The following is a 13,563-nucleotide window of genomic DNA, read 5'->3' on the forward strand; positions in this document are numbered from 1 at the left end:
CCCTGTATTTCCCTAGAGCTTGGCCCTGGATAGGGAAGGGAATGAGCACTAGTCAGTCCCCACTAACCACTAAAGACAACAAGGGAGACAAACACAGGGGAAAGTAACTTTGCTTGAGCTGACTTGAGAGAGATTATACCACACGTCCTCCTAACACCAGAGAGGGTGTAAGTAGACTGCAATAGCTCCAAGCCTTCACAAGGGAAGGGAAAAACCGATGGGTCCTAGAGTGAGACAGATCTAAGAAGGTGTCTGTAATGCCAAAACGAAGAGATCTTCTGCAACCAACTGCAAGGCGACCGTCACATCTGACACACCCGTGACAGGTATACACTTATTCCTCAGTGCCGCAAAAAGGTGGCGCTGAGAAAGAAGACCCTTTGATGACTGTCATAAAATGGCATACTTGGTGTAATTAAGGGGTTAAACTTTGGAAAATGTTTATTTCGATTTTTATTTCGCAACTTTTTAACACCAATTCTCTGATTTGCTTTTAGAATTACAGAAAGTTCCACATGAAGTATTTGTGTCAGATCCAGCCTCTTTGGGTCAAAGTAAAGAAATCTTATTCAGATGCAGAAAATGCAGGTAATTTTTATATATATTATATATACACAAAATAACAAGCAATCCATCCATATATTACATGGTTATCGATTCTTCTCTGGGGACGTTTCTTTTTTTCCTCTGCATGACATTGCCCATTCCTAACCTGGCAGCGTAATACAGGGAAGATAAAACTTCCCCCAAGTTTAGAATTGACTTTTCCCTGTGATCTGGTAAGACGCTGCCGCCATAGTCTCCCTGTACTGTCATGCCATTCATAATGTAATTACTTGACGGAAGAGAGCTGCAGCGTATCGAATACATTGCTCTACATCTAGATCTTGTCCAGGTATTTATCTGTGATGCCGGGGATAGATGCAGAGTGGTGTATGTAATGACATTACAGCGCAGTTCTGCTCGGTCTTCACTTGTAGACAGTAAGTGCCGGCAGTGAGATCTCATTGTGACCCGGATAGATATCTAACCAGTTCACTGTAAGCCAGTTCTAAGCTTCTCTGGAGGCGTTTTCTTTTCTTTACCCTGTATGGCCTCCTTCACATGTCTGTATAATAACAGTACTGGGAAAAACGTTACTGGTGCCATCAGTGTTTTGGATCAACGGATAAAGAAAGAAGAAAGGCAGCACTCACCAAATCCAGAAGGTAAGATCGTCCTTGGACTTATGGAAGCACCGTGAGCGCTAAACAGCTGTCGTCCAACACCTCCATCCACCGCACCGCCTTTCCCTGATCCTGCACACCGCTCATATGTCCTACATGCAACAATAAAGGACGATCTTATCTTCTGGATTTGGTTGCTGCTGTCTTTCTTTCCCTATCCGTTGATATCACTATGCCTTGGCAAATGCACCAATGCTAGGGGTATGTGCCCACTATGCGTTCCAGCCTGCGGTTCCAACTCTGCGGAGGAGCTGCCGGCGGATATGCAAATGAACGGCTGTTTTTCTTTTTTTTTTTCACCTGCGGACTTTCCCCATAGAGGTTACGTCTATGGGGAAAGCCCACATGCGGCCCTGCCGGAGAAATTGACATGCTGCCGGCTGGAAAGAAGCGCCGCAAGTCAGTTTCTGCGTGTGAGCCGCAGACGCATAGTGTACATGGGATTTCTACAAATCCCATCCACTATGCAGTAACATCTGGCCACTGCGGGTTTGACGCTGCATAAGTCTGCAGCATCAAACCCGCATCGGCTCCAGATCGTTGGCACACAGCCTTAAGAATTCATGAGTACTGCAACTGAGATGAAGTGTTAGTCTGCTTGCACTGGTTATTAGGCTTGGTGCCGGAGTGCTTTTTTTTTCTATAGAAGTGTTTTGGATCAGTGTGTCATCCCTTTTTTTCCGGTATGGCTTAAGAAAAATCAATTCCAAAGTTTCTCCTACACTTTGCAATGCTAAATATGTACAGCATATGGGTGACAGATGGATGCCATCCATGTGCTATACATGTTTTACACTGACCCATAGACTTCTATTAGCCCTTGTTATCCGTACAAAAAAACAACCGTGTGCAGCACCAAAGGTTATAATGGTAAACAAAACGGATGCCACATGTACTGGAAACACTTACTTGTGAAGGAGGCCTAAGACGTTACCTGCTTGTGATTGAGCAATGTCATGCAGAGGTAAAAGTAACTTCCGCCAGAGATGAATCTCTGCTCATCCCCCTTTGTTGTGGGGTAAAGTAACTGTCCCCCAGAGAAGAATCTCTCTGCTCATGCCCCTTAGTTGTGGAGTAAAGTAACTGTCCCCCAGAGAAGAATCTCTGTTCATGCCCCTTTATTGTGGGGTAAAGTAACCATCCCCCAGAGAAGAATCTCTATGCTCAAGCCCCTTTGTTGTGGAGTAAAGTAACTGTCCCCCAAAGAAGAATCTCTGTTCATGCCCCTTTATTGTGGGGTAAAGTAACCATCCCCCAGAGAAGAATCTCTATGCTCAAGCCCCTTTGTTGTGGAGTAAAGTAACTGTCCCCCAAAGAAGAATCTCTGCTCATGTCCCCTTATTGTGGGGTAAAGTAACTTCCCCCAGAGATGAATCTCTGCTCATCCCCCTTTGTTGTGGGGTAAAGTAACTGTCCCCCAGAGAAGAATCTCTCTGCTCATGCCTTTTTATTGTGGGTTTAAGTAACTGTCCCCCAAAGAAGAATCTCTGCTCATACCCGTTTGCTCATGAAATAATTAAAAAAAAAAAAAAAAAATACATGGGGCTTCGCCCTATTTTTGTGTCCAGCCAGGTACAACTAGGCAGCTGGGGGCTGGAATCCTCAGCGCAGGGAGGCCCAAGCTTTCTGCCCCCCCCACCCCCTCTGCAAATTGCAGTCCGCAGCCACCCCAGAAAATGGCGCGTTCATAGAAGCGCCATCTTCTGGCGCTGTACCCAACTCATCCAGGGCCCTGGTGCTGTGGCTCACTGGGTAATAAAGGGGTTAGGGCCAGCTTGGTATTATCAGCTGGCTCTAAGCCTGAAATTCATGGGGTCACGCCAATATTAGACATGATCGCCATGAATTTCTAGTGAAGTATTTAAAAAAAACACAACACCCAGAATAAAGTCCTTTAATTGAAATAAACACACAATTTTTTAATGTTCTAAATTAAACCATACTTACCATCACGCCCATTCCAGCTGAAGCCAATGTCTTCTGCAATAAAAGTAAAATAATAAAGCAACCCACGCTGTCAGTGACGTGCATGAGGTGAGCTGAGTTCATTGGACATGTCCAATGGATGCGCCATTTCTGGGTCGGCTGACGGCTGGTGTTTCTAGCCTGGGAGGGTGCCAATATTCATGGCACCCTTCCTGGGCTATTAATATCAGCCCCCAGCTGTCTGCTTAGCCTTTGCTAGCTATTAAAATAGGGGGGACCCCACGTCATTTTTTTGTGGGGTCCCCCATTTTAATAGCTGGTAAAGCCTAGGTATTCAGCTGGGGGCTGATATTAGCCTGGGAAGCTCCGTGGGTATTACCCCCTTCCCAGACTTCAAACATCTGCCTCAGCCGTCAGCTTAACCTCCGCTAGAGACTGAAATTATGGGGAACATTACGCCAATTTTTTTTTTAATAAATCCTTTATTTTAACACAAAATGACAAGTACAGTAACCAACACTGTCACTCTACTTATTATATATGTGACTGACATGTTTCTATCTATCTAATCTATGTGTGATGCTCTATTCTTTCTGTTCTAAATTGTCGGGTACCGATGTATGCCGCTGATGAATTGCCGGCTTTTCATGTTTCACTGTGAGCACTGTTCCCATCGATTTGGGCAATCACTGTAATGCCACAACCACCATGGCTGGGACATTACAGTGAGTGGCTGACAATCCCTGCATGATTGGTGCTCTAAATAGCGCCAAACATGCAGGACGGGGACTCGAGCTCCCGCCCGAGCATCTCGAAAGTACTCGGCGAGCTCCGAGCATCTCGAGTACTGAGATGCTCGGGTGAGTACCGAGCAGTGGCCAGCATGCTCGCTCATCACTAGTACTGACTCAAAGAATAACTCTGCCTTATCAATATTACCACACGTGGAACGGCATAAAAAAATAACAATTCCTGAATTGTTAGTTTTTGTTTATTCTGCCTCCCAAAAATCGGAATAGAAAGCGATCAAAAAATTAAATTTTCCCTAAAATGGTAAAAATGGTACCAATAAAAACATCAACTTGTCCCAAGAAAAAACAAGCCCTTACATGACTGCCGAAATATGGAAAAATGATTGCAAAAACTAGTCTTTGCAACAAAAAAAAAAAAAAAAGCGTCTTTTAGTGTGTGACAGCTACCAAACATAAAAACCCGATCTGAATCTGGAATCGCACCGACCTGAAGAATAAAGTCATCTAATCACTTATACTGCACGAGGAGCAGTGTAAAAAAATAAACTCTAGAATTAGAGTTACGATTAGGGTTGTGTTACGATTAGGGTTGGGTCACGATTAGGGTTGGGTTAGGGTTTTGTCGGTGTTGGGATTTTTTCAAAAGTAAAGAAAAAAAAATGATGACAATATGGCGACTAGTGTTGAGCACAAATGCTCGTTACTTAAGTTTGCATCGGGTACTCGGGTATGCACCAAGTATCACGGGTGCTCAAGTGACATGCTCGAGTCTGCGCCCCATATGTTTTGCAGCTGTTATACAACCAAAAAAAAACTTGCGGGATTGCCTGCCATGCATGAGAAATCCCCGCATATTTTTATTTGAGTGTCTAACAGCCGTGAAACATACGGGGCACGGACTCAAGCATGCCATTCGAGCACCCGCGATACTTGGTGCATATCCGAGTACCCGATGCAAACTCAAGTAATGAGCACTTGCGCTCAAGACTAATGACAACTTATTCAATGTGATGACTTAATGTTATAAAATTCTCTGTCGTACCTCTGGGTTCAAAATGTTCACTATACCCCTTGATAAATACTTGAGGGGTTTAGTTTTCAAAATGGGGTCACTTGGTGGGGGGGGTTCCACTGTTTAGGTGCATCAAGGGCTCTCCAAATGCGACATGGCATACGCTAATTATTAAAGGAAATTTAAAATTCAAAAAGTCAAATGGTGCTCCTTCCCTTCCGAACCCTGCCGTGCACCCAAACAGTGCTTTTCCCCCACATGGGATATCGGCGTACTCAGGAGAAATTGCACAACAAATGGTATGGTGCAATTTCTCCTGTTACCCTTATAAATATGCAAAATTGGGGAATGAAAAACATTTTTGTGGTAAAAATGTGAAAATTATATTTTTACGGCTCAATTTTCTAAACTTCTGTGAAGCACCTGGGGATTGAAGGTGCTCACCACACATCTAGATAAGTTCCCTGAGGTGTATCTGATGAAGGCTAGTCAGCCGAAACGCGTTGTTTACATTTTTATCAAGTTTTTTAAATTTGTCCTATTTTGTACAGCAACCTTTTGCTAGGTTTTTAAAATGAAAAATCTCAAATCTATCTATACCTCTGGATTCTCAATGCATCTGAGTGGAAGCGCCTTATAGCCTGGTCCTCTATTTCTTTGTTCTAATTCTTGCAGAAAAAGTGTTCATTTATGCAGTTTATTGGCGTTCCAATCTGGGTTTATTCCTTGCCATAAAACAAATGCATTGTAGGCAAATACATCAAGAATGTTATAAAATAAAACTATTGGCTACAGATTGCGTTTACTTGTGTATGTAGCTATTAGTTGATCTAGTGTTTCAACTAACCCTGTGCTGATGATGTAATCTAATATTTTTTCTCATCTCAACTACTCTCTGCATTGTCATGGTGCATCGTGCTCATCAGAATGACCTGTTAGCTTTTTTGGGAATGTAAGAAAACACTGTCGTATCTCCAGTAAAGTAAAACGTTGAACTATGAACATCTCTTTATCAAGGATACATTGTGGCAGTTTAGACTTGCTTTTTTTTAACAGTGCCCAGCATTGTAAGTTTCTGTTTTAGCTACAGCTGCCCCAGTTGGTGCGATGTAAAAACGTTGTCACATGTCACATTTTGTCCTCTTAGTCCATACGTCAAATCTGAAATGACTCGCATACCTGGATTCTTTTCAGGATTTTCTCCAGGCTTTTTTCCTGTTTATACCTGAGCGTTTCGTATGAACTGCTTCTGTCACAAAGTGTCCATATCTTGATGCCTTACTTTGCTGACTAACTGTGTATATATTGTTTGAAGGGGCACCTACCTCGGAATGCCACAAGTTGTTCATCCACAATGACATTTTCACCAGTATTGTATAATTTTGGAAGAATCTCTATCCATTTATCCCAAACTTCTCTAACAACGACTAGTTCTTAGAGAATTATCTGATGTTAGCAGAGGACATTTTTCCTGCGTGGGCAGAAGGCTGCAAGTTCCAAATTACATTTTTGGTTTCAGACTGAATTGCTTGCATTGCACTAGTTGTCTGGGTATTGTACCTCATCAGATTCAGCTTCAGAATTCTTATATTCACTTTCCCCGCCACTTATGTGGTCCTCATCTTCGGAAACTTTCCCCAGTTGGATATCTTCAGAAGCTGAGGCGTTGGAAAGGTTTTACAATTGGGCTTCACTAAATGGACGTCTTCACCACAATTTTATCCAACTTTCCAAATAATAGACACACATCACTTTCACAGGGGTTAATTCAGCGTTGTGGAATAAAATAACAATATGTGAATAAACAATAATAATAAAATCACAACAAACACTAACCTGTTTAGCAACAATAAGAGCTTATATACTACAGGGAAACAGACCTACACAGACCTGTACTCAAAGCCTGCCCATCTGCAGTAACTTGCAAATGTATCGAGCGCATGGACCTGCAGGAACTGGAAACATTTCTAAACAATAGTAGATGCAATAAATAATCCACAATGATATTATAAATCGTTTGTGACTGAAAATATGGCTGGAGATCTGTATCTAGTTGTGAAGACCCAGGGTCTTCCATGGGCGTAATACTACTCAAACAAAACAGAGTGAGAGTAAAACAGTGTGGCAATATTTTATTGAACCACCAAATAAAGCACATAGAACAATCCCAGCAAATACCCAAGTTGGTACAACATTACATAGTCTCACCCTTCAACTGTCCCGCCTTTGATAGAACAGCTACGACTTTGGGACTTCCAGGGCCAACTACCTCAACCAGTGGCCCCCCGCTTCTGGCGGGCCCCCACAGAGAGAAGGTAGCAGCAAGCTTAGGAAGCTGACAGTCCATCGAGGCACAAGGCCAGGAGACCCGAGGGTCCCACCCTTGTCCTCTCGGAGAGTTATCATGGGGCCAGATGACTGGTCAAAATCTGGCTTCTCCGAATGTCTCCATGGGTTCCAGGCGACCAGAGGGTCCCACCTGGCAACCCCAGACAACATATTCATGGGGTCAGGTGACTTAATTGTCCTAACCTGGTCTCCCCAAATGTATCCATGGGCTCTGTTTGTCAGTGGAGTGGATCCGTATCTTTCCAGTCAGGGCCTTACACCCTTAGGCTGGAATCATGTAGAATGCAAATCTGTGTCTCTTTGGATAAAGCCATGCTGCCAAGCCGAGAGTCTGATCTTTACAAGGAGAATCAAAGTCTCTTTCAATTCTGCCTGCTGCAGAGGCATATGTTCCTTAATGTGCACCTGTCAGCAGGATTGTGCTCAGTAAATTTCATGAAATAATTTTTAAAAAATTGACGTGGGGCTTCGCCCTATTTTTGTGTCCAGCAAGGTACAGAAGACAGGAACGGGCTGCCCCCAACCACCAACTGCCTATTTGTACCTGGCCGGACACAACAATATAGGGAAGCCCTTTTTTATTATTATTGCATGAATTTCATGAAAAAATTAAAAAAAAAAAATAGTCATTGCCAACAAAGGGTTTTCAACCAAGTACTGGAAATTAACATTTTATTTACAATTATTTAATCTGTCCAATTACTTTTGGTCCCTTTAAAAACAGGGTGGCACATGTTAAGGAGCTGAAACTCCTAAATCCTTCATCCAATTTTAATGTGGATACCCTCAAATGAAAGCTGAAAGTCTGAACTTCAACTGCATCTGAATTGTTTTGTTTAAAATTCATTGTGGTAATGTCTAGAACCAAAATTAGAAAAATGTTGTCTCTGTCCAAATATAAATGGACCTAACTGTATGTATAGCAATATGAAGAGAGGGGTATCTCAAAGGAAATCTACAAGGAATATATGGAAAAACCTGAGAAGATATATATGGGATAAAGTTGTATAATGTTGAACAAATTATATGAAAAAAAATCTAATAGATGAATATGTAAAATCCAGATGAAGTATGTATACAACATTTTTAAAAAAACGTCCGGAACAAGTTTATGTGAAGAAATATGTAAAGAAAGGGGTATAGCAGACACAAGCGTAGTCTACCATGCTATTTAGTGTTTCTATTGGGGGTTCCAACAGAATGAAGGTGACATGTTGTTTAATGGACAACCCGTTCAAGGAAGTGACATGAAATAAAGTTTGCTGCTCATTGGACGGATTTTTTTTTCTGTGGTGTTTGTAGGAAGAATAGAATATTGTACGTGTTGTCTGTGTGATGGGGCTGCTTTTTTGTCCAAGTCCAGCTGTGACACAGCCATACTGATCATACTGTTGGCCGGTTAGTATTGGATGTTAAAACTATTCACAGGATAAGTGTTAAATGGCATTAGTGGCGTATTAATGGTGCTGAGGCGCATATTGTATATTGGAGTTTCTGAAAATTATGCACTGCTCAAAAATGCTCCAAGGATTATTTTTACACTGCTGGAAAATATCTAGTGTGACCTCTTGTCCGAAAGCTATTTCGGCCCTGTTGTCCATCATTGCTGATTCAGATATGGGAAGGGGACTGGTTTAGCTCTTCGACAGAGCCAGTGGTAACTGCACAGTGGAAGTGGAGATCCCTTTCTGTTTTGAACAGTCCCAAAAGTGGAATGAACTAGAGCGGACATTGAGGCTGCTATCATGAACAAATAAATGTAAGTTTAATTACTGTAATTTGCATTTGTAATACAATGGATCTCGCAGGACAACCTCTTATGTTCTTTTGTTTATTCTTTTCTATTTAGGAATGGTAAAAGCATTATTTGTGTCTTTCTGTATCACATTTCTTTTTTGTTCATTCAGACGTTCCTTGTTCAGAGCAGGAAGTATCTTGAACCATGCATTAGGTGATGGAGTGGCCACATTTGCTCATAAAAGACTGGCACCGTTAAAAGTTTCAGACCCTACAAAGTGCACTTCATTTTTTGTGGAGCCGGTGCAGTGGATGGGGGATGCTCTTTTAGGAGTACTGGATGGACAGGTAAAGTTAGAGTTTTATAGCCTCTAAGCAGATCTATTAGCCCATTCATACTGGCTTATTTATAGTTTGGATGGATGCTGGCCATACAGTACATGGACACATGGTGCTTTTTAAAATTGTTTTTTTTACTTTTGATTGTCTTTGAAAACTCTTCTCCGTATTCGTCATTCTTGCATTCAGTAAAAGATGTTAAAATATAGCAGAAAAATACATATTGTCCTAAAAATAGTCAGTGACAGGCAACAATTGATCTATTGCTGAATCACAAGGGATTTAAGGCACTTTGCGGTGATGCAGGAGAATGACAAAAAGAGAACAAAGGGTATCCAAAAAGACACCAGACATGCTGAATATGTAGAATAAAGCAAATAATGTACAAAAATATGTATAATTCTCATCTGTTGGTTCCCCTCTAACATGTGGACACTATTGGTCTGTACAATATGGTCTTTATTACTTGATATGTTATTTATAATGCCGGGTAATACATGGGACCTTCATTTGTATCACAATATATGACATGTGTAGTCCTTGCTGGATATAAAATCACTGTATGGAAACGGTGCTATTATCCGGGGCTGTCACTTCGATTTATAGATCTATTTATTCAGTCTATCCCCATAATTTATGAGACCAGGCCATATAAAGTCTTTTCCACATGATATATGGATTATTGGTACATATGGAACATACATACATACATATGGTATGTTCCTAAGGGGATCACTTTTGTATGTATTTTAAGTATGTTTTAATTTGTGGTATTTGTCTAGTGTTCTCAATAAAAATTATACATATTTTTGTACATTACTATTGTCTTTATTCTACATATTCAGCATGTCTGGTGCCTTTTTGGATACCCTTTGTTCTCTTTTTGTCTTGTTCCATTTTTGGGGGGTTTTTGGCACAGCATCCAGTATTTAATGTGTGGTGCCAGGTTCTCTTTCCTTCTTATTTTTCGATGCAGGAGTATATCACAGCTGACACTCTGTTGCAGCGTCCTGGGTTAGACACATCAGTGCCGGGCGTTTAGACTTTTCTCTGCCAGGGCAAGTTTTACACCTGATAAAACAAAACAGACTCTCGTACATTCTAAAAGACATGAACCATACCCACACATTTTTTCTGTTTTAACCTCTTCTGATCAAGTAATAAAAAACAACCAACAGCTAGGAATGTGCTAGTCTTTGGCCCTGCTGTATATTTGCGGTTCCCCTCTCCTGAGAATTGTAAAAGTTTCTGCTGCATAGTGTTTCCAGATCAGGTTGCAGTTACCAGCCTCTGGCCCAAGGGCAAGGAACCAAAGCTGTTTTGTTCATGTCTCTAGAACAGCCAGATTGCTAATTATCTGCTATCAGACCTAGGCATCCCTGTATTGCTGTAATGCATCGTTTGTCATATTTCACAGTAATCTCTAGCTCTGCAACATTTTTTGTTCTGGGTAATGATGAGATCACGCGGACCATAGACTGTTGCTGTCAGACCTCTGCATAACTATGTTGCAGTGACAAAATGATCGCTGGGCCTCTAGCTACACAGCTGTGTCCAGTTCTGGTACCCGGATAAGAGAATAAAAAGTTAAAATGTAAAGCAAAATTATTCTAAATAAAAATAGTTTACAATAAAAAATAACGCCTTCCCTATGCAAGACGTAATGGTACATCCTATGACAAGTGTGGGTGTAGGAAGCAGGCTCAGAAACTGAGCCCAGCTGCATTATACAGCTGATATGTGCCTTTAACTGGAACAAAGGTTGCTGCCCTTTAACAATTTAAATGCCGCTGTTAATTGGCTAACAGCAAAATTTAAATGGACTGGCAGCCAACCACACATGCACGCAACTTTGTCCTATTCTGAAGCCAACCGTGTGGCTGGGCTTCACTGGAGAACATAATTTTAAGTGTATATTACAATATTGGACTATTGCAGTATATAGTGGAAGAGATTAAATGAGTGCAAGTTTTAAGGGAATTTGTCAACAAGTATTTGCAATGTAAACTGAGAGCAGCATAATTTAGGGGCAGAGACCCTGACGCTTACTGGACTGCTTGGTGTAGTTTAGATAGAATCCCTGTTTAAACTTTTGTATAAGCTGCGTATAAGCCCGTTCCCACCAGTGATTGGCAGCTTGCTGACAGTGTTCACAGGAAGCTGCCAGTCAGTGATGGGGGTGGGGGGTTACACAGATTAGCTGGACTGGCATTCACCTGAAACAAAGTCCTTTGTTGATAATCACCTGCTGATAAAACACACAGTCCAGTAAGTAACACATTTCTGGAATCAGAGTCTTTGCCCCTATATTGTGCTGCTCTCAGATTAAATAGCAAAAACCTGCTAACAGATTCCCTTTAAGTTCCTTAACAGGACTAATGAGTACAGTAAAAAGTAAAAAAAAATGCTTTTAAATAGTAAAAAAATACACCTGATTTCCCAGTTTAAAAATACAGAAATTTGAAAAAAAAAATGTCCGGTCTATCAAAATGTAAAATTATTTACCTTGATGGTAAATGTCGTAACACAAAAAAAAGATCAAAACTCCAGAATTCATGTTAAGTGATCAAAACATATGTACCTCATATTAGCATATAAAAAAGGCACCCACCATGCAAAAAAATCTCTTATCGACAGAAAAATAATGCTGCATGTCACAGAAAATAGCGATGCAAACTTTTTTTTTCAATGTCCAATTTAAGAAGTGAATATCTATTTGAGCTCATATACATAATATTACATTATGCAAAGTTCTTATATATCTTTTGTAATTACTTTTGTAATACTTACAGCTTCTCTGTCCCAAGTGTAATGCCAAACTGGGTTCCTTCAACTGGTATGGAGAACAGTGTTCATGCGGTCGATGGGTCACTCCAGCATTCCAGGTGCATAAGAACAGGGTGGATGAAATGAAGCCTTTACTAGTTCATGGAAGATGAGAATGCTGACACAGACCAACTCTACCGTCTATTACCGAATAAAACCTTATTTGTTTATATTACGTGATTTATAACTATTAGCTGTAAAATGTAGCCGATACTGCCGGTGATGACACATATAACAATATACTGTTAACAAACTAATTTGGAGATGCACAAGAAGCAAGAAGATTAAGGCACCAAGAACAGCGCTTTTTTTTTTGTGACTATAAGTACATGTGTTTAGTCCTTGAAGTTCTATAGAAAAGACTAAAGAAACGACATAAAAAATGAACAAATGCAAGCTGCAGCCACGGACTCCGAAAAAGCAACAAAACATCAAAGACAGCAGTTGTCCATTGACATGTTTAAGTAAAAAAAAAAGTGTAACAAAAGCCATTAAAAATGTAAAAATGCTGAGTGAAGCCGACCTAGAGAAGCTTTAAATTTTGCAGCTGACAATTTTCACCTTCTGTACACATCACACTTCTGACAAATGATTGTACTTCATGTGTATATACATAATAAACATTGTTTGCTAGACTTCATTTTGTATCATATTCTACCAAATAAATGGGCAGCTGACAAATAACTGCACATTCAGTTTGGACAAAATAGCAGAGAGTATGAAAGAGTAGAGTAAAATTCTTGCCTTTAACAGTAGACTATCAATTGGTTATGTCCATGGAAGGTTCCTGATGTTACACAAGGAGATTTTTCAATATGCAGTTGTGTTTTTAATCATAGTAGTACAATCTGAGAACCATTATGCTGGCAGCAATACTTACACAAAGGGGGAGGGGGAGGCACTGAGATGTCTGGTCATGTGTGACCACCCCATCACAGAAACTATATCACCTCAATATATAATATTGAGCAAAAGTTTTATGCATGTGTAGAAAAAGTGCTGCAAAGTAAGAATCATTTGAAAAATAGAAAAATATTTCGATTTGAGAGTCTTCAGTGGTTGATACATTTTAATGGCTAATTGAAAGGATGGTAACAAATTGCAAGCTTTCGAAAATACTCAGGTCTCTTCATCAGGCATAGTATAACACAATCTGAAAAGTCACATTTATACACATCAAGACACAGAAATAATGCAATAGATGAGAGACGTGACATAAAGCAGAACTTTTACTATGGGAGAGGGATAAACAGTTGTTGCCTGTAAATATTGGAATAGTTCATAGATAAGGTGTGTGAAAGTTTTGTTATCCTGTGATTTAAGTCTGGTCCGGGGCTGTGATGCTCCCACATGTCTGAGGAGCACATTCTTTAGTTGATGTAGAATGACAAATCTA

General features: G+C 40.6%; 1 protein-coding gene across 6 annotated transcripts in view; it reads left to right on the top strand.

Moving 5' to 3' along the window:
- The window catches only part of DUSP12 (dual specificity phosphatase 12), a 159,426-nt gene extending 146,624 nt beyond the window's left edge, over positions 1–12,802 (top strand). For all 6 annotated transcript variants that reach the window (XM_073643016.1, XM_073643015.1, XM_073643020.1 and 3 more), the window contains 3 exons: positions 498–588; positions 9,173–9,350; positions 12,134–12,802. In XM_073643016.1, coding sequence (XP_073499117.1) covers positions 498–588; positions 9,173–9,350; positions 12,134–12,280 — 416 coding nt within the window. In that variant the 3' untranslated portion in view covers positions 12,281–12,802. The remainder of the gene's footprint in view (positions 1–497; positions 589–9,172; positions 9,351–12,133) is intronic.
- Positions 12,803–13,563: the final 761 nt, after the last annotated feature.

The sequence above is a fragment of the Phyllobates terribilis genome, unplaced genomic scaffold (genome assembly GCF_046119375.1).
Source record: "Phyllobates terribilis strain yellow unplaced genomic scaffold, ASM4611937v1 Scaffold_8__6_contigs__length_399053987, whole genome shotgun sequence".
Lineage (NCBI taxonomy): Eukaryota > Metazoa > Chordata > Amphibia > Anura > Dendrobatidae > Phyllobates > Phyllobates terribilis.